We start from the raw sequence: 20,529 nt of genomic DNA, 5'->3' as shown, positions 1-20,529 counted from the left end.
CTATACAGTTTAATAGGAAAATGGTCTAGAAAGGTCCTACTGATGAGGTCAAACTCTGCTACTGCTAAACCTAAAAGAGAAGCAAAGTGAGAGTGAATATTTCCTCCTAATGACTACTCCCATTCCTCCTACTGATCAGCTTCAAACTTCTCTAGAATTCTACTTCATCAGAGGAATCCAGTCTCCCACTTCCTTCCAGAAGGGTCTCTCTGTAGGAAAATGAGTCCATTTTTCAGGCCTGCCTCCTTCAGCAAAGAAGTAAAACACCTCTTTGACTCATTAAAAAATTTTTTTTGAATTTATTAATTGTCCCTAGAAAGAAATGACTAGTGGTAACAGTTGTTTGAGAAAGGTTCCATCCCTACTAGACTAATGGCTGTCAATGTTATTTTGTTGGGTTTGAAAGGTTTTTCCACTTAAAGGAAAGAAGTGTAGTATGGTAGAAAGACCTTGAGTCTCAGGATTAGACAATTACTTTGAAATCCTGGACTGACCCACTAGCTTAGTAGCCTAGGAGAACTGTAAGTCTCACTACCTTCACCCATAAAATTGAAATAGTAGATGAACCTGCCTTGCAAAGTTCTGAGAATTGAGAGATAACAGGTATAAAGTAACATACAAAAGGAATTCCATTCTAAGGTTCATGTCTTATTCAAGATGGAATAAGATGTAGATAATAATTAATTTTAGACATTTAAAGAAAATACAAGTTAAAATACGCATATTAAAAATACAAGGGTAGGGCTTCCCTGGCGGTGCAGTGGTTGGGGGTCCACCTGCCAATGCAGGGGACACGGGTTCGTGCCCTGGTCCGGGAAGATCCCACATGCCGCGGAGTGGCTGGGCTCGTGGGCCATGGCTGCTGAACCCGTGTACCGCAAAAAAAAAAAAAAAATACAAGGGTGGGAGGAGTGATGCCTCCTCCAAAAATGATGGAGTTGGGAGCTCCAAGGATCTGTCCCTCCACTGAAGCAACCATTAAGCTGTCAAAAACTACAATAATCAGCTTTTTGGGGACTCTGGAATCCAATCAAAAACTTATAACAACAAAGGGGATGCTTAACAAAGAAAAAGCCTGCTTAATTAAGGCATTTAAGGAAAATTCTGTCAGGAAATCTCAGCTGACTGCTGAGGCAATGGAACAGATGCTTCAGTGACCACACACAACAAGGAACACAGTATTTGCAAAAACTCATTTGGAAAGTCATTAAATAAATAGATAACTGTAGCTCACCATAAGCAACAACAGCAATCTCTAGGGAAGAAGGAAGATATGACTTCCAGAGTTATCACATTATAATATTCAAAAGGTCTAGGTTTCAAACAAAAATTATAAGGCATGCAAAGAAACAGGAAATTATGTCCCATTTACAGGAAAAATATTGATAAAAATTGTCCATGAGGAAGCTCAGACATTGGACTTACTATACAAAGACTCTAAATCAACTGTCTTAAATATGATCAAAAATAACCATGTCTCCGGAAGCAACCTAAATGTCCATCAGCAGAGGAACAGATGAAGAAGATGTGGTACATATATACAATGGAATATTACTCAGCCATAAAAAGGAACGAAATTGGGTAATTTGTGGAGACATGGATAGACCTAGCGAGTGTCATACAGAGTGAAGTAAGTCAGAAAGAGAAAAACAAATATGGTATATTAACACATATGTGGAATCTAGAAAAATGGTATCGATAATCCTATTTGCGAAGCAGAAATAGAGACACAGACGTAGAGAACAAATGTATGGATACCAATGGGGAAAGAGGAGGGGTGGGAGGAATTGGGAGATTGGGATTGACACATATACATTATTGATACTATGTATAAAATAGATCACTAATGAAAACATACTGTATAGCACAGGGAACTCTACTTAATGCACTGTAGTGACCTGAATGGGAAGGAAGTCCAAAAGGGAGGGGATATATGTATATATGTATGGCTGATTCATTTTGCTGTACAGTAGAAACTAACACAACATTGTAAAGCAACTATACTCCAATAAAAATTAATTTTAAAAAACTGTGCTTTGAAAAGATCAATTAAATTGATAAGATGCCAGCAAGAATGACAAAGAAAAAGACACAAATTACTAACATCAAGAATAAAAATAAAAAGAATAAAAAATAAAATAACATCAGATAAAAAATGTCACTAAAGACTTCACAGATATTAGAAGGATAATAAGGGAATACTACAAACAACTCTATGCTCATAAATTCTACAACTTAGCTAGAACGGACCAATTCCTTGAATACCATGAACTATCAAAACTCACCCAAGATGAAATAGGAAACCTGAATAATCCTATATCTACTAAAGAAAATAAATCCATAGTTAAAGCCTAAAAAAGAAATCCCTAGGCCCAGGTAGTTTCACACAAAAATTCTACTAAACATTTAAAAAACCCCACTAATTATACATAATCGCTTCTAGAAAACAGAAGAGAAGGGAACATTTCCCAACTCATTCTTTGAGGCCAGCACTGACTGCCCTGATACCAAAACTAAAGACAGTACAAGAAAAGAAAATTATAGACCAATATCCCTCATGAACACAGACACAAAAATCCTCAGTGAAATACTAGTAAACCAAATCCAGTAATATATAAAAAGAATAATACACCATGAGCAATTAAGGTCTATCCTGTGATTTCAATTCTGGTTTGATATTTGAAAATCAGTCAATGTAACCTACCATATTAACAGACTAAAGGGAAAAAACCACATGATTATATCCACTGGTGGAATAAAAACATTGGGAAAATTCAATATTCATTCATTTAAAAAAAAAACTCTCAGCAAAATAGGAATAGAAGTGAACTTCCTTAACTTGATAACCTATACAGATAATATCACAATAATGAAAAGACTAAATGCCTTCCCCCTTAGATTGGAAACAAGGCAAGGGTGTTAGTTCACTCTCACCACATCGTGCTTGAAATCCTAGCCAGAACAAAAAGGCAAGAAGGAAAAAAGACATACAGATTGGAAAGAAAGGAATAAAACTGTACCTACTTGCACATGACATGATCATGATCATCTAGACAAAAAAATACCAAGAACATACAAAACATTCCTAGAATTAATAAGAGAGTTACCAAGGTTGCAAGATACAAGGTCAACACACAAAAATCAATCATATTTATATATACTAGCAATAAACAGTTGGAAACCAAAGGTTAAGAAAGGTACCATTTACAGTATCTCCAAAAAATACGCAACTCAGGGATAAATCCAACAAAAAACATGTGTAGAACCTGTATGCTGAAAACTATGAGACACTGATGAAAGAAACTTTTTTAAAGAGTAAATATGGAGGAACATACCATGTACACAGATTAGAAGATTCAATATACCTAAGGTGACAATTCTCTTGCAGTCCTTGTGTAAAACAGTTTGCTGGTCCCTCAAAGAGTTAAACACAGAATTATCATATGACCCAGCAATTCTACTCTTAGGTATATGCCCAAGAGAAATGAAAACATGTGTCCACACAGAAACATGCACAAAAATGTCTACAGCAACATTATTCATAACAGCCAAAAGGTGGAAATAACCCAAATGTCTATCAGCAGATGAATGGATAAATTGTGGTATAACCATACAATGGAATACTAAGTCAACCATAAAAAGCAACAAAATACTGATACAGCCTATAACTTGGATGAACCTTAAAAACATGGTAAGTGAAAGAAGCCAGACACAAAAGGTAACAAACTATATGATTACTTTATATGACATATCCCAAACAGGCAAATCCATATGGACAAAAAGCAAATTAGTGGTTACCAGGGTATGAGGGGAGGGGGGAGCATGGGGAACAATTACTTAATGGATCCCGGGTATTTTTCTGGGCCCATGAAAATATCTTGGAAACAGAGGTGGTGGTTGCACCACATTGTGAATGCGCTAAAATGCCACTGAACTGTACACTTTAAAATGTTTAATTATATGTAATGTGACTTGTACCTCGATAAAAAATGAAGATCACAATTCTCTCTGAATTGATCTATGTATTTAACACAATTCCAACCAAAATCCTAGCAGAAATTGTTGTGGATTCAGACAAACTGACTCTAAAATTTATATGGAAAGGCAAAATTGAAGAAATCATATTACTTGATTTTAAGAATTAATAAAGCTTCAGTAATCAAGATAGTAAGGTATTGACAAAGAGATTGACACGCAGATCAATGGAAAAGAACAATTCAGAAACAGAGCCACACAAATATGGTCATTTGATTTTTGACAAAGGTACAAATGCGAGTCAATAGAAAAATAAAATAAAAAATAGTCTTTTCAAGAAATGGTGTTGGAACAATTGGACATCCATATGCAAAAAAAAAGGTGAACCTCAATCTAAACATCATACCTTATGTAAAAATTTAGTCAAAATGGAACATGGATAGAAATGTAAAACCTAAAACCATAAAGTTTTTAGGTGAAAAAAAAGGAGAAAATTGTGCCCTGAGTTTACAGAAAGAGTTGTTAAATAAGACACTAAAAGCATAAGCCATGAAAGATAAAACTGATAAACTGGACTTTCTAGAAAGTGAAAGTGTTTACTTTAAGAAAGAAAGTCTTAAGAGAATGAAATACAAGCCACAGACTGGGAGAAAATATTTGCAAATCATTTATCTGACAAGAGACTTGAATCCAGACTATATAAAGAACTTTCAAAGCTCAACAGTTAAGAAACAACCTAATGTTTTAAAAGGCAGCAGTTGTTCAAAGTGTCTGTTTAGACATTTCAAAAAAGAGTATATGACTGGCAAATAAATACATGAAAAGATGTTCAACATCATTAGCCATCAGATGAGCCACTAAATGAGATATTGCTACACACCTATTAGGATGACTGAAATAAGTATACTGACAATACCAAGTGCTGATGAATATGCAGAGCAATTAAAACTCTCACACATTGCTGGTGGGAATGTAAAATGGCACAATCACTGGAAAACAGTTTGGCAGTTTCCAATAAAGTTAAAGCATCCACTGCTCACGTTGTTCAGGAATCCCATTCCTAGGTATTTATCCTAGGGAAATAAAAACTCATGTTCACACAAAAGCCTGCATACAAATATTCACAGCAGCTCAATTCATAATCGCCCAAAGCTGTAAACAATCCAATGTCCTTCAGTGGGTAAATGGATGAAGAAACTGTGGTAGTGGGACTTCCCTGGCGGTCCAGTGGTTAGGACTCTGTGCTTCCACTGCAGGGGGCATGAGTTCAATCCCTGGTCAGGGAACTAAGATCCCACACGCCACATGGCAAGCCAAAAAAGCCCAAAACAACAAAACAAAACTGTGGTAGATCCATACAATGGAAAACTATTCTTCAACAAAAAAGAACAAGCTATTGATATGCAACAACATGGATAGAATCTTAAAGGCATTATGCTAAGTAAAAGATACCAGTCTCAACATATTACATACTGTATAAAATTCCATTTATATGACATTCTGGCAAAGGCAAAATCACAGTGATGGGGAATGGTGGTTGCCAGGAGTTAGGGGTAGAGGGAGGGCATGACTACTAAGGGATAACATAAGGGACTCTGGAGGGGTTCTGTGCTCTACTCATTGTGGTGGTGGTGATGGTGGTTACAAGAATCTAAGCATGTGTATACCAACAAAGCCAATTTTACTTAATGTTAATTTAAAAAATAAACCCTTTATCGGGCTTCCCTGGTGGCACAGTGGTTGAGAATCTGCCTGCCGATGCAGGGGACACGGGTTCGTGCCCCGGTCCGGGAAGATCCCACATGCCGTGGAGCGGCTAGGCCTGTGAGCCATGGCTGCTGAGCCTGCGCGTCCGGAGCCTGTGCTCCGCAATGGGAGAGGCCACAACAGTGTGAGGCCCGCATACCGCATACCACACACACACACACACACACACACACACACAAAACCCTTTATCAAAAGGGAAAACAGACTGAAAATAAATGAACAGAGCTTTCAACTCAAGATGTTGTACAAAGAACATTAAGAAAAAGGAATAAAATAAAACCAGAAATTAACAGTAAACAAACACCAAACACTGGAGATAATTAGTAAATCATCAAATAAACTAGACAAACTATGTTAAACACCACAACCAAATACAGCTAATTTCAAGAAGGAAATATCAATTCAAAACCAGTAATTCTACTAATGTAAATCACCATTAGCAAATTAACAGAAAACTATGTGTTTATATTAAAAGATGCCCAAAAATCATTTGATAAAACCCAATTCCACTCTGGATTTTAAAACAAACAAAAACTTCTCAAACTCCCCTGAACTTCATGACAGTAGTCTAACAGAGACCTACAGAGCCCTACATACTGAGTGGACAAACACTAGCAGCATTACCTTTAAAGTCAGAAACAACACAAGGATGCCCCCTATCACCATTACTACTCAACACTGTAATAAAACTAGGAAAATCTAGAGGTATGAATACCAGAAAGAAAGGGGGTGTTATGGGCTAATTGTGCCCCCGCCCCAAAATATATTGAATTCCTAATCCCCGGTACTTCAGAATACGACTGTATTTGGAGATAAGGCTTTGAAAGAAAGTTAAAATGAGACCACTAGGATAGGCCCTAAGCCAATCTGACTGGTGCCTTTTTAAGAAGAGATTAGGATAGAGAGAGTGACACCAGGGGCCCATGTGCACAGGGGATGGCCATGTGAAAAAGTAGCAAGAGGGAGGTCATCTGCAAGCCAAGGAGAGGCCTCAGGAGAAAGCAACCCTGCTAATACTTTGATCTTGGACTTCTACCCTCTAGAACTGTGAAAAAATTAATTTCTGTTGTTTAAGCCAACCAGTCTGTGGTATTTTGTTATGGCAGCCCTAGCAAACTAAGATAGGGGACACAGATCACCTACCTCAAGAGCCCAAGACAATTAGCTGAAAAACTAACAGAACTAAAAAGAGCATATAAGGCAATCCAACACAGGATCAATATAGAAAAATCAACTATTTTCCTGCATACTAGCAACAGCCAATTGGAAAATATAATAGATAAAAAGATGCCATTTTCAATAGGAATGAAACTATAAAATAAAATACCTAGTAATAAACTGAAGAAGAGATATACAAGAAAGCCTGAATAAATAGCAGACCATGTTTGAAGACAGAAGGACAAGATGGCCTGTTTTGTGGCTGCTCAAAGGTAAATGGCAGAATGATAGCAATGTCATCCAGAAGTTGCACTGGTTCAAAAGCAATTTTCCCTGGCATGTTGTTTTTAACCAATCAGTGGTGAGTTTTCTCATATTTCAGAGAAAACCTTAGCTATATATGAAAACCTACACACAAAAGCTAAAAATCCTGCAATAGTGCCTCCCGTCAGAGGAAGGGTAAATGGTGGCTTTGTTTTCTACAAAATTAAGTTCTGTTGGGAGAGGAGGATGGTGGAGAGTGCAGCTGAAGACGTTGTGAAGACACTTTCCCCTGTGTTTAAAAACAACAAAGGACTTCTCTGGTGGTGCAGTGGTTAAGAATCCGCCTGCCAATGCAGGGGACACGGGTTTGAGCCCTGGTCCGGGAAGATTCCACATACCACGGAGCAACTAAGCCCGTGTGCCACAACTACTGAGCCTGCGCTCTAGAGCCCACAAGCCACAACTACTGAGCCCATGCGCCACAACTACTGAAGCCCGCGCACCTAGAGCCTGTGCTCCGCAACAAGAGAAGCCACCCGCAACAATGAGATGCCCACATACCACAACAAAGAGTAGCCTCTGCTTACCACAACTAGAGAAAGCCCGTGCACAGCAACGAAGACCCAACAGAGCCAAAAATAAATAAATAATTAAAAAAAATAAAAACAACAACAACAAGACTGCTGACGACTAGGCTCTGGATAAGATTTTAATTTGATAAAGCTGCTATTTATCGTAAGCAAATGCCCTCAAGAACCAACATCTGGAAGGAGGAACCTGAGCCCAGGCAGAGTTTAGGGCTACAAAGGATCCACTGACTACAATGCTGGGTGCAAATGCCGATGGGCTCTAACCAGGCAAGGATTACTATTAGGACTGTCATTATCTGGGCCAGTGTTTTGGCTTCAAAGCCACAGAGATTTTGAGGGGTATACCCCTTTCTTTTTCTTGTAAGCCCTATTATTTTTAGTGTACAAATCTTCAGGACATTTTTCAGAAATGTGTATATCCCACTGTAGCAGAAAGGGCTCTGATGAAAGATGTTAGTCTCCATAAATTAATCCATAAATTGCAAATGCCATGCAATCTTAATAAAAAATCCTAATAGGATTTTTCATGGAGTTTGACAAGTTGATTCTATAATCCATCTGGACTAGAAAAAGCTCAACAATGGCCTAGAAATTCTGGAAAAATAAGAACAAGTAGTTGGGTACCTCCTCATTAAACTGCCTTTCTAGTGTTGCTGGGCAAAGCAGGGATAGGGGGAAGCAGACAGAGGTTGAGTGAGTTGTTTGTCCTGAGGTAGGACTAGTGAGACCAGGTCCAGATGCCTTGGCTATAGGTCAATGTGACTGTCTGCTGAAGGTAAGATGGATAGCCAGGGAAACTTGGCAACAAACTAAGACCAATCACAGCTCAACCCAGAGATGATGGGCTTGCTGAACATCTGTATTCTCCTCAGGTCCAAAGCAAGTTATGCAGAGGAGAATCTGCCCTACCAGACACAAGGTCTAGAGTAACTAACCTATGAGGTAGTGCCACATGAGTGGACAAGTTGGTTTTATGGAACAGAATATTAATAACATCTAACACACAGCACTTACCATGTGCTGGGCAATGTTTTAAGTGCTTTATGTATAACTCATTTAATCCTCACAACAACCTATGAGGTAGGTACTATTATCACAGACAGGTTAATTAGCTTGCCCAAGGTTACATAGCTATTGAGGAACAGAACTGGGAACAGAGTAGAAAAACAAACCCAGGGAATTGCCTGGCAGTCCAGCGGTTAGGACTCTGCACTTTCACTGCCGAGGGGGTGGGCTCAATCCCTGGTCGGGAACTAAGATCCCACAAGCCGCTCAGCGCGACCCACCCCCCCCCAAAAAAAAGGAAAAAAGAAAAACAAATCCATATATATATGGGAATTTAGTTTAGGACAGAAGCGGAGCTTCAAATCAGGAGGATAATTGATGAACTAGTCAATAAATGGTATTGGGGAAAATGACTATCCATGTGGGAAAAAATACAGATTCTTACCTCTCACAATTCACAAAACCTAATTCCAGAAAAAAAGCTAAAATTTTAACTACTGTACAAGTTTTAGGTGAAAATATAAGAAATTCTTCTTACACAAAACATAAAATACAAAAGAAAATTGATAAAGACAACTATGTAAAAACTGAAATCTACTACATGCTAAAAGATACCATAAGTAAAATTAAAATACAAACAACAGACTAAGAGAAAATATTTTTCAATACTTGCAGAATATATAAAAAACACTCCAACAAATCTAGAATACATAAAGAACTCCTACAAATCAATAAGAAAAACTAACATCCTGAAAATGAGTGAAAAACTGAATAGATAATTCATGGGAAAGGAAGAGCCAATAAACATAAAACAAACAAACTGCAACACCATTTTTTGCCATCAGATTGGCCAAAATTAAAAAGGCTGATAACATCCACTGTTGGTAAGGCTGTGGGAAAACAGGTATATCTCATACACCACTCATATACTGACCTTTTTGGAAGGAATTCAGCACTATCAACATTTATGCTGTACATACCTTCAACTCAGCAGGTCTAGCTACCTTACAGAAATGTTAACGGGCACATGGGCACAAAAGGTTATTTATAAGAATTTTCAAAACACTAAAAATTAGAAACAACCTAAATGATAATCAGTAGGAAATAGTTAAACATATGATGGTATACCTATGTTACAGACTACTATGCAGCAGGTAGATCTCAATGCATTGATGAAATGTATCTCTAGGTACTGATGTTGAAAGATATCCAAGTAAGTTGTAGAACCACACACACTAAACCAAACTATACCTCTATCTATTTATGTCTACATATGGGTATAAACACAAGAAAATAAAAGGTATACATCAAACTGATAACAAAGGTTACCTTTGGATAACCTTTCTCAGAGGGGGAAGAGTGTTAGTCAAAGGAAATTTCTGCCTTGTTCTAATTTTGGTCAATGAGGATTAATTTTTTAAATAATATTAAAACAAAAACCTACATTAAAGTCAGCTGCACTATACAAAAAAGTGCTTCATACATTGTAGTACTCAACAAAGTTTACTTTACAAAAAAGGAGTCATCTATTAAATGTGAAAAGCCCACCGAAAAGTCATCATAAACCTTTGCAAGGGATGAACTGAATGACACATAACACAAATGATACAGGTAATGGAAGTAAAATAGGCAAGAGGGAAAAAAGAGTCACCAGCAGCGAAGATTGGACAATGCTAAAAATGGTTAATAGCTAATTATAATAGCTACTATTTTCTGAGGGCCTCCCATGAACAAGACACGGTGCCAGGTGCTCTGTGCAAGCATCATCTCTAATTCTTACATCAACCTGTGAGATATCCCCATTTTATGGATTAAGAAAATACGGCACAGAAAAACCAAGTATCAGGTTTAAGGCCAGGCCTTTGCTCACTACAGGCTGTCCTGGATTGGATTTGGGATTGAGACTGGGGCTAGTGGGGAGCCCTCCTGGCCTGGACTCAAGTGCTCAGCTGCCCTTACTATACTCTGCATCCTTGAAGCATGCTCCCAAGCTGTCCTGTTCATCGAGACTGGCGTTCTCCTCCTCCTCCTCGCTCTCGGTTCTCCAGTACGCTGGCCGCTTGATGGGCCGCTTCCCTGGGGTGCGCTGGGAAGCAGGACTGCTAGACACTGTGCCCAGCCCACTGCTGGAACTCCCACTGCTTCGGTCCTGCCCCCCGGTCCACCAGGCCTGCAGGCTGGAGGTAGCTGGCGAGGATGATGAGGACTGCAGGTTGGCCATGCACAGCATGCCCTGGATGGCCTCCTGAGTGCTGGGAGAGGCAGGGGCCTCGCTGCAAGGGACAGAGGAGAAATGCTGAGGGAGTTTCTCTAGTTGTCAGAGGAAATCAGTCATCAGAAGAGTCAGGGAGGAGGGACAACAGCTGCCGGGGTCAGGGTGGGAGGAAGGAGGAGAGAACCATCCCAGGCGAAAAACCAGAAACCACACTAAAGATCAAAATAGTATCAAAGACTATTTTCATAAAAAGGCCAGTCCTTCTTGACTCGTCTCTCCATAGACAGCAGGCAAGATGGCAAAAAGAGGGGTGCACCTCCCTTCCTGTTCACCAATGCTGCATTCTTTCCTTTTTCTTTTTTCTTAAAGCAAGGCCCAGAAAAGGCCCAGCTCTCCTTCCATGCCTCTTCTAACTTCCAAAAACCCCCAAACTTATTACTCTTGAAGTCCGTATTATCCTCTCTCGGTCAGATATTAAGTACCTCGGGACAGATTTCATGTCTACTTTATTCTTTCAGCCCAAATGCCCTGGCTAATTTTTGTCCCTTTAAATGACCCAATTAATATCTACTGATTGGTTGACCTAGCCCTTTGGGTGGCAGGTGGGGATGTGTGCTGTCTGAACACCTAGAAAGGGGAGATAAAAGCCAGTACTCACGTGAGGGCAGCATAGTCAGGTCCCCCCACCTGCCTGCTGGCCTTGAGCAGATCAAGAATTCCACCAGCTCCACTCCCATTTCCAAGCTTGCCTTCAACCCCTTCTACCATGTCCTCATCTGTTGTATAGTCCTCCTGTTGGAGAAAAAGGATATCACCTCAGCTGCCCAGGGTTGGTCTGGTAAGGCCCCAATACAGGGTTGACAGTCTCACTCCTGATACTAATATCTTCTGAGCACCAAGTATCTACCAAGTACTAAGCAGAATATTTGTTCTTTCATCTTAATCTCCACAGCATCTTTGTGAGGCAAGTCTAACTCCCATTTTACAGATAAGGAAACTAAGGCTCAGTGAAGTTAAATAATTTGTGTAAAGTCACAATCAGATATTCCAAATCAGATACTCTTTCTGCTACATCAACTGCCTTTTATTCTACTCTATATTAAAGAATTTTAAAAATATTTCAACTAAAGTATAATCTTCCATTTATATGTTCAGGAGCACTTAGCCCACAATCTTTCACTTTATAAATATTTTAGGAATGGAATGCATAGGATCTCTCCCCCACCCTCAACTAGAATGACAATCTGTATTCTGTCTATGTAACCAGAATGAGCAGAAGATTAGAAACAGGGCAGGCCCCTACCTCAATGTCAAACTCAACTTCTCCTGGTTCACGAACTCGGTTGGGGTCAGAGCAAGGCTTCGCACGGGGCAACTTTCGGGGAAATTCTAGAAAGCAATGGAATGCACTTATCATGAAGCTAAGATTAGCATCTGAGCCAAACACCCAGGGGAAAGAGAATAAGACTATAATTTTCCTGAAAGTAATGACCACAGACGAGTAATTTAGGGAGGTTAGGAAATAAATCTCTAGAGCAAAGGACACATGGAAGCCTACAGAGCTGGTAAATCAGAATGTCAACAAGCTCAGGCCTAAGGTCTTGAGTCTATCAAGCAGACCAAAAACAAACTGAAATGGGCAGGGCAGGAAAGAAAAAGAACAAGTACACACTTGGTCTTATTATCAGGGTTGCCTTCTCCTTTCCCAGTCTCTCGTCAATCTGCAGTTCATCATCTGAATCCAAGTCAAATTCATCCTCCATCACATGTTCTGCCACCAGCCTAGCCTTGTCTACCTTCTTTGTGATCCTGGCTCGCCGAGACTTGGATAAGCTCTTTACCCTCTTGGTACTGGAGAGAGAGTGAAGGTGAACATAAAAACAGTCACACTCGATGGCAATTCTACCCAAATTGATCTACAGATTCAATGCAATCCTATCTAAATCCATCTAGTTTTGTAGAGATTAATAAGCTGATACTAAAATGTATATGGGCATACAAAGGACTTAACATGGCCAAAACAATTTCAAAAAAGAACAAAGTTGGAGGATTTATACTACTCAATTTCAAAATTGAGCTACAGTAATCAAGGTAATGTGATATTGCCATAAGGATAGACATACACATCAATGGAACAGACCTGTGAGCCTAGAACTAAACGCTTAAATTTTCGGTCAATTGATTTCTGACAAAGGTGCTTATTAGGCAATTCAGTGGAGAAAGAATAGTCTTTTCAACAAATGATGCTGAGATAAGTGGATATCACATGCAAAGAAATGAATGTGTACTCTTACCTCATATCATACACAAAAATTAAAAATGGATCATAGATCTAAATGTAAAAGCTAAAACTATAAAACTTCTAGAAGAAAATATAGGAAAATATCTTTGTGGCTTGAGATTAGGTAAAATTCAAAACATTTGTGCTTCAAAAGACACCATTAAGAAAATGAAAAGACAAGCCACAGACTAGGAGAAAATATTTGTAAATCATTTATCTAGAAAAGGATTTGTATCCAGAATATTTAAATAACTCTTAGAATGCAACAAAAGACAAACAAAACCAATTAAAAAGTAAGCAAAAGACTTGAATGGACATTTCTCTAATGATGATATATAAATGGCTCAACATTATTAGTCATTAGGGAAATGCAAATCAAAACCGTAATAAGATACCACTTTACATCCATCAGAATGGCTATAATCAAAAAGACAGACAATAACAAGCATTAGTCAATATATGGAGAAACTCATAATTGCTGGTAGGAGTGTAAAATGGTACATGCTTTGGGATAAATTTTGGCAATTTCTTAAAAAGCTAAACAGAGTTACCATATGACCCAAAATTTTACTCCTGAGAAACAAAAACATGTCCACACAAAAACTAGTACTCAAATGCTCATAGCACCATTATTCATAGTAGCCAAAAAGCATAATCAATCCAAATGACCATCAACTAGTGAATGGATAAACTAAATGTGGTATAGCCACACAATGGAATACTACTGAGCAATAAAAAGGAAATTAATGATACTTCTACATGATGGATGAACTTCAAAAACATTGTTAAGTGAAAGAAGCCAGACACAAGAGACTACATATGTGTGATTCCATTTATATGAAGTGTCTAAAAAGGCAAATCCATAGAGATAGAAAGTAGATTAGTGGTTGCTTGGGCCTGGGGAAGAGAACCAGGACTGACTGTAAGTGGATATGAGGGATCTATTTGGTGTGATAGAAATGTTCCAAAATTATATTGTGGTGATGGCAGCGTATTCTTTAAATTTACTAAAAGTCATTTAATTGTACACTTTAAACAGGTTAATTGTATGGTATGTAAATTATACCTCAAAAAAGCTGTTAAAATATATAAAGGAAGTAGAAAGAACTCAAAAGTGGCTTAAATAATCCTGTTACACATGGTAAACAATATTAACCAGTACAGACTGCTCAAATAAGCCTTACAGTTAAGAGAAACAAGTTTTTGGTAAATCAGTACACTTGACACATTCAGCAAATAGTCATTTGGTGAACTGGATTTTAGTGAATTAGCTGTTTTCTACCTCATAGGGTTGCTGGGAGGATTAATGAGCTAATGTAGAGACTGACACATGGCAAGTGGCCCAATGGTAGCTAATCTTATAGTTCTCTGGGCCTCACTTTACCACATTAGTAAAATGGGGATAACAACACTTACCCTCAGGGTTGTTGTGAGGACTAAATAATGTATGTAAATGGCTAAGACAGAGTCTGACACAGAGCAGGTGCTCAATAAATGGTAGCTATTTAACCCTGATCTTTTATTAACTTCTAATAATGAAAAATCTCAAACATATATAAAATATTAAAAACTCCCATGTACCTATGACCCAGCTAAGTTTTAGCAATTATCAACACACAGCCAATCTTGTTTCATCTACACCTCAGTCCCCACAAAACATGGCATTATTCTGGAGAAAAGATCAGACATAATATCATATCATCTATAAATATTTCTATACCTTCACTCCCTAGGTTCACTTAGCAGCAGCCTCTGGCAGGTGCAAAAAGGTAACAAGCAGCACAAGAAAGACTGGTGAGGAAGGGAAAAATGTCTCATTGTGTCCTCAATAGCCATTATAGGCTGGACCCTTAGGACTCTCAATTTTCTCTTCCCCAGCAGACCAACCACGGGTTCTAGACAAAGGCAATGCTCAACAGTCTCTCTAATCTTATTCTTCAGTAACTATGTTCTCAATTAACAAGGACAGCTCTGCTGCTTTCAGAATCTGCCCTGCCCTCACACTCCCTTTTCCCTTATTTCCCAGCCAGGTAGACCTACTACACTCACCCTTGGGATCTGAAAACAATCTTTTCCTACAAAAAGGCTGTTAACGTATCCTTGTCGCTTATGTTCCTACACTGTTCATACTCTGTACTTAACTCTTGACTGCTCCTGTCTGGTGTTCTGAGTGTCCAGATGGTAACTTTTACTGTCTTCCTTTGCCTCCCTACATGTTTGAGGGTTTCTGATGACCTACTTAGCTTCTGGCCATACCCACAACCATCATCATCACCACCACCACCATCACCTTTCATCTTCAACTTCATCATATTCATAAGAGCGACCATTTATTAAGCATTTACTATGTGCCAGAACCTGTGATAGGCACTTTACATGCATTACTTCATTTAGTCCTTCAACAATCCTAAGATAAGTTTTATCTATAGAATAGATAAAATGAGGACAGAGAGGTGCAGATACGTTAATTAGCTTGTCAAAGTCACATAGCGAATACGTGACAGAGCAGGGATTCAAATTCGGGATTGTCTGATTCCCAAGCTGGAGCTTTTTGCCAAGATGTGCTTTTATTTTATTCTTTTAGAAAACATTCTGTTAAAAATTATTTTAGGGTTTCCCTGGTGGCACAGTTGTTGAGAGTCCGCCTGCCAATGCAGGGGACACGGGTTCGTGCCCTGGTCCGGGAAGATCCCACATGCTGCGGAGCGGCTGGGCCCGTGAGCCATGGCTGCTGAGCCTGCGCGTCCGGAGCCTGTGCTCCGCAACGGGAGAGGCCCGCGTACCAGAAAAAAAAATTATTTTAAGAAAAGTAATATGTGCTCACTGTATAAAATTCAAATGCTTTTGAAGTGAAAATTTCCTCTCTTGCTTCCCCTATTCTACTTTCTAGAGATAACTACTGTTACAAGTTCGGTGTGACAAGTATAAAATATGTGACAAATATATTTATTTGCATGGATGTGTATAAACATCTCTGGAAGGAAATCGTTGACACTGGTTTTCCATGCGGAGGGGAACTGGGGAACAGAGAGGAGTGGGAGCAAAATTTTTCACTATGTATTCTTTCACACTTTTTGAATTTTAAACCACATAAATTAAATTTTAAACCTCTTCAAAAAGGTTAAAGGAAAAGGTCTGTATGTTGCTTTTTTACACACACACACATATGTGCATACGTGCTTTTTTAAAAAATTAAAATGAACTATTCCTATATATTATCTTGCAACCTGATTTTTTCACTTAAAATATATCTTGGAAATCTTTTCACGTCAATAGATAGTAAACTCATTCTTTTTAAGTTACACAACATTCTATTCCATAGATGTACCATAATTTATTTATCCAACCTTTATTGATGAACGTTTCCAATTGCTTACTATTACAATGATACGGTGACTACTAAATATTTCTCTTTACACACCTGTGCAAATATTTCTGCAAAATAAATTCCTAAAAACTGAATTGCAAAAGGTATATAAAAAACTAATGCTCTTAACCAGTATGCTGTACTACCTCCTATTCCCACCAACAGTTCTGATCCACTGACTTGCTGAAATTTCTAGAACTTATATAAGATTTTTCGCAGGATTGCCAATTAGTTCCAGACCTCTCCCCCTTCCCACCCCCAACACTACCATGGTTCTCTGTACTAAGGAATGTTATCTGATAATATCTGGTTATTTCCCCAAGCACAGTCCCTCCCTCACCCATGTCCCAGCCCCAGGTCCCAATTCCATGCCTTGTCTTAGTGGCATATTGCCACCAACACCCAGCATCTCTGCTTCTTCTCCCCACCTCACCTGCCATTAGACATCAACAGGGCCAGCGGGCCCTCATTCCCATCAAGGTCCAAGTCTGGCGAGTCATCATCTGAGTCATTCAAGCAGGTACCAGTGATGTTGAACTGTAGGAGGAGGAGGCTCAGTTGTCACCTGTCTGGAACTCCCATGTGAATCAGAATGACCAGTTCCCTCTGGTTTCACTGGTTGAGTTCACTGTCAAAACCACCTGAACCAAGGCCTTCTGCTATGCTGTCCCCCCACCCCCAACCCAAATGATCACAGGAGCAGAAGGCTGAGAATGTATGGCTGGCTCAGGGGAAACCTATCCATCTTGCAAAACATGTTCCCTAAAAAGAGGTGGAGTATCTTCACATGCTTATGGAGGGCACCACAATCTTGAAGCAAGGTGGAGCCCTGGAGGAGGGCTTTTCTCAAGAACCTGTTCAAGACTGCAACCTGCCACTCCTATACCATGCTCTCAAATGTCATTCCCATCCCAGCATTTCAAGATTCATCTCAAGTGTCATGTTTACTGAGAAGAGCTCCTGACCATCGCCCCTACCCAGATAGAATCATCCCCTCCCGTGTCTCAGGGTCCCACACATACCCTTGATCGTGGCATCCACAACGCTTCATTGCACTCATTTCTTTTTATGCCTATCTTTCTCACTAGCCTGTCAGCCTCTTGAGGGTTATGTCCACAGCACCTATCACAGTGCCCAGCATAGACAAGATCTCAATAAATGTCTGTTAAATGAGTGGGACTGGTAGCCAAACACCAGGGGCCCTAAGGGAGGTGGGAGGACAGGAGAGCCTATCCTTTTTATACCCTGCTCTTCCAAGGGACCCAAAAGGGTTGGGCTGAACCCAAGGGCCAGCACCCACCTTTGCTTTCTGGGAACAGCCTGTCTTCAGTGCCTGATGACTGTATGTGTCCATGAGATTATAGCTCAATTGGCCAGCAGGCCCCAAGGCTGAGCTCTCCTTGCCCTTTCGCTCTGCCTTCTTGAAGAATTCCTTGGGCTTCAGGCCTTTCTTCTTTGAACCACTTTTGGAGGGCAGTGACAGCCTGGACATGGATACTGAAGTGGAATGGGCTGGCCTGGTTAAGGGAATGGAGCCGGCTGGGAAGATCCTCTGCAGCCCAAAGATATTGCTTGTCTTCCCAACGTTCTGTTGGAAGATATCCTACAAGAGTGTTAGTACATGAGGGGGTTAGAGCTTACTCAAGGGTTCACTCTGCACTAAGAGCAGAGGTCTGTTTATGGCACTGGCGGTACTGCCATGAAGGGGCTTAAAGATGCTCCACATATGCACTTATGCACACCCTAGTTTTGGCACAATAAGTCATCAAGAATTTACTGGGTGGCATTTCTTTACCTAGCCATTGACGAGTAAGGAGAAGACGAGCAGAGGAAAAGCTCAGCACTACTGTCAAAACCGGAAAGGAAAAGACTCCAAGTGCAGCTGACATGAGACAGAAAATAATTGAGTACTAAAATGTGTGGTTCCAACTCTAAGGACCACAGGATTTGAGAGCAGGAGAGCAGTTCTAGTCCTAATTCTGCTACTAGCCTCCCACCTTCATCTTATTCATAGCAGTTATGCTTTGATTGGTTGTATATATTGAGCTTCCACATTAAGATTTCATTTGAAAAAAAGGATTTCATTGCTTCAAAACATTTGAAAGCCAATGAAAAATATATGATCCATCTCTTAAGTCCTCTTCCAACCAGCCCAAAGTTCTGTGTATATAAAACTCGTTTAAGTGGGAAGAGCCAGAGAAAAGGTAGGCCTAAAACCCTGAAGGATTCTGACAGATGGAAGTGGTGGAAAATGAGGTAGGAGGTGGACAATGTAAGCTATGGTGTAGGCAGTGAAACATGCTGCAAGAGGTGAGGCTAGAACCCCAACTTCACAGTAGCTCACTCTGACCACCCTTCAGCACAGATTTAGTGCCTATATCCTGGGCACTAAATGGAACCTTACAGCTTCTGAGCTAAAGGAAAGTTGAAACTTCCTCAAGTCCAATTCTCCTCTGGTGCCTTTGCTACTTCACCAGCCCACGCTGAGTTCTCTCTTTGCTGCAGTCTATTAATAACAATGGCTCACATTTATTGAGTACTTACTCTGCCAGGCACTGTGCGAGGGGCTCTATATACATTAATTAGCTCTTAATCATAACAAAACTGTGAAAAGGTGGTGTTATCCCCACTTTACAGATAAGGATACTGAGGCTCTGAAAGGCTTGCAAATGACAGAGCAGGAACCAGAACCCAAGTTTCTCTGAGTCTCTTACCACTGCACCTTACTGTCTCGTGGTATATGCCACCTGTTGAAACATGGCTTTGTAATCATCTTCAACCCGGGAGAACTGTCATTTTGTAGAATGTAGAGACTGAGTCAAAATATTAATAACAACAACTACTACTACTACTACTATGACCTCTGCCACCCACGACCACCATGACCCACCAGCAGAATTTACTGAGCACCTACTGTGTGCCAAGCCCTATACTTAGTGCTCAACCTGTATTATCTTACTCAATCCTCTTAATAATCCCTCAGTAGTTATTAGTTATCCCCACTTTAGACATGAGGAAACTGAGGCTTAGACAGGTTAACTTTGCCCAGGTTCCTCTACTAGATTGTGAGTTCTTTGTGGGCAGGCACTGTATTATTTATGTATCCTAAGCACCTAGCCCAACATGTGGCACGCTTGAGGTACATAATAATTATCTGAATGAATGAATAAATGAATGAATGAATAGGGTCCTTGGTGGGGTCTTCCCAATCCTTCCCCTGAGCTCTCATGCCAACTGCAAAAGCCTGACCTGCCACTTGAGCCTTGAGCCCTTCCCAAACGCCTCCCCTGCTCCCATGCTTCTTACTTCCACCAGGCGAATCTCCCTAGCCAGATCTTTAATGAGCTGTACGGTCCGCACTGTCTCTGGGATCTCATCCTCGTGGTCTGGCAGAGCCTGTCAAACAAAAGGCATGAGGAATAGATCCACACATAAATGAACTGATTTTCAACAAAGTTACCAAGGCAATTCAATGGAGAAAGGGTAGTCTCTTTAACAAATGGTACTAGACTGATCAGATATACATATGCAAAAAAAGAACTTCATTCCATATCTTGCACCAGACACACACACAGACTCAAAATGGATCACAGACCTAAATGTCAAATCTAAAACTATAAACCTTTTAGAAGGAAACAGAGGAGAAAATCATTGGGACCTTGGGTTAGGCAAAGATTTCTTAGGACACAAAAAGTATGAACCATAAAAGAAAAAACTGATAAATTAGACTTATTAAAAAATAAAAACTTCTCTTAGAAAAACACTGTTAAGACAAACCACTGACTGGGAGGAAATATTTGCAAAACATATACCTGATAAAGGACAGTGTCAAGAGGTGTGAGGAACTTAGTTGTGGCTTGAACCACACCCCTCAGAAAGTCAAGAACCTCAGCAAGATCCCTGGGGA

At 39.8% G+C, this 20,529-nt stretch overlaps 1 protein-coding gene across 3 annotated transcripts in view; it reads right to left on the bottom strand.

The window, feature by feature from the left end:
* The window catches only part of PHF8 (PHD finger protein 8), a 95,992-nt gene that overhangs the window by 33,711 nt on the left and 41,752 nt on the right, over nt 1-20,529 (bottom strand). For 2 of the 3 annotated variants that reach the window (XM_060137600.1, XM_060137602.1), the window contains exons 12-18: nt 19,929-20,018; nt 17,923-18,225; nt 17,056-17,159; nt 12,647-12,825; nt 12,278-12,363; nt 11,633-11,766; nt 10,719-11,032 (exon numbers count right to left, since the gene is read on the bottom strand). In XM_060137600.1, coding sequence (XP_059993583.1) covers nt 10,719-11,032; nt 11,633-11,766; nt 12,278-12,363; nt 12,647-12,825; nt 17,056-17,159; nt 17,923-18,225; nt 19,929-20,018 — 1,210 coding nt within the window. The remainder of the gene's footprint in view (nt 1-10,718; nt 11,033-11,632; nt 11,767-12,277; nt 12,364-12,646; nt 12,826-17,055; nt 17,160-17,922; nt 18,226-19,928; nt 20,019-20,529) is intronic. The other variant, XM_060137601.1, reaches the window with a different exon arrangement.

The sequence above is a fragment of the Lagenorhynchus albirostris genome, chromosome X, assembly GCF_949774975.1.
Source record: "Lagenorhynchus albirostris chromosome X, mLagAlb1.1, whole genome shotgun sequence".
Taxonomy (NCBI): Eukaryota; Metazoa; Chordata; class Mammalia; order Artiodactyla; family Delphinidae; genus Lagenorhynchus; species Lagenorhynchus albirostris.
Note: the sequence above shows the minus strand (reverse complement) of the source record. Positions and strands in the feature narration are given on the sequence as shown.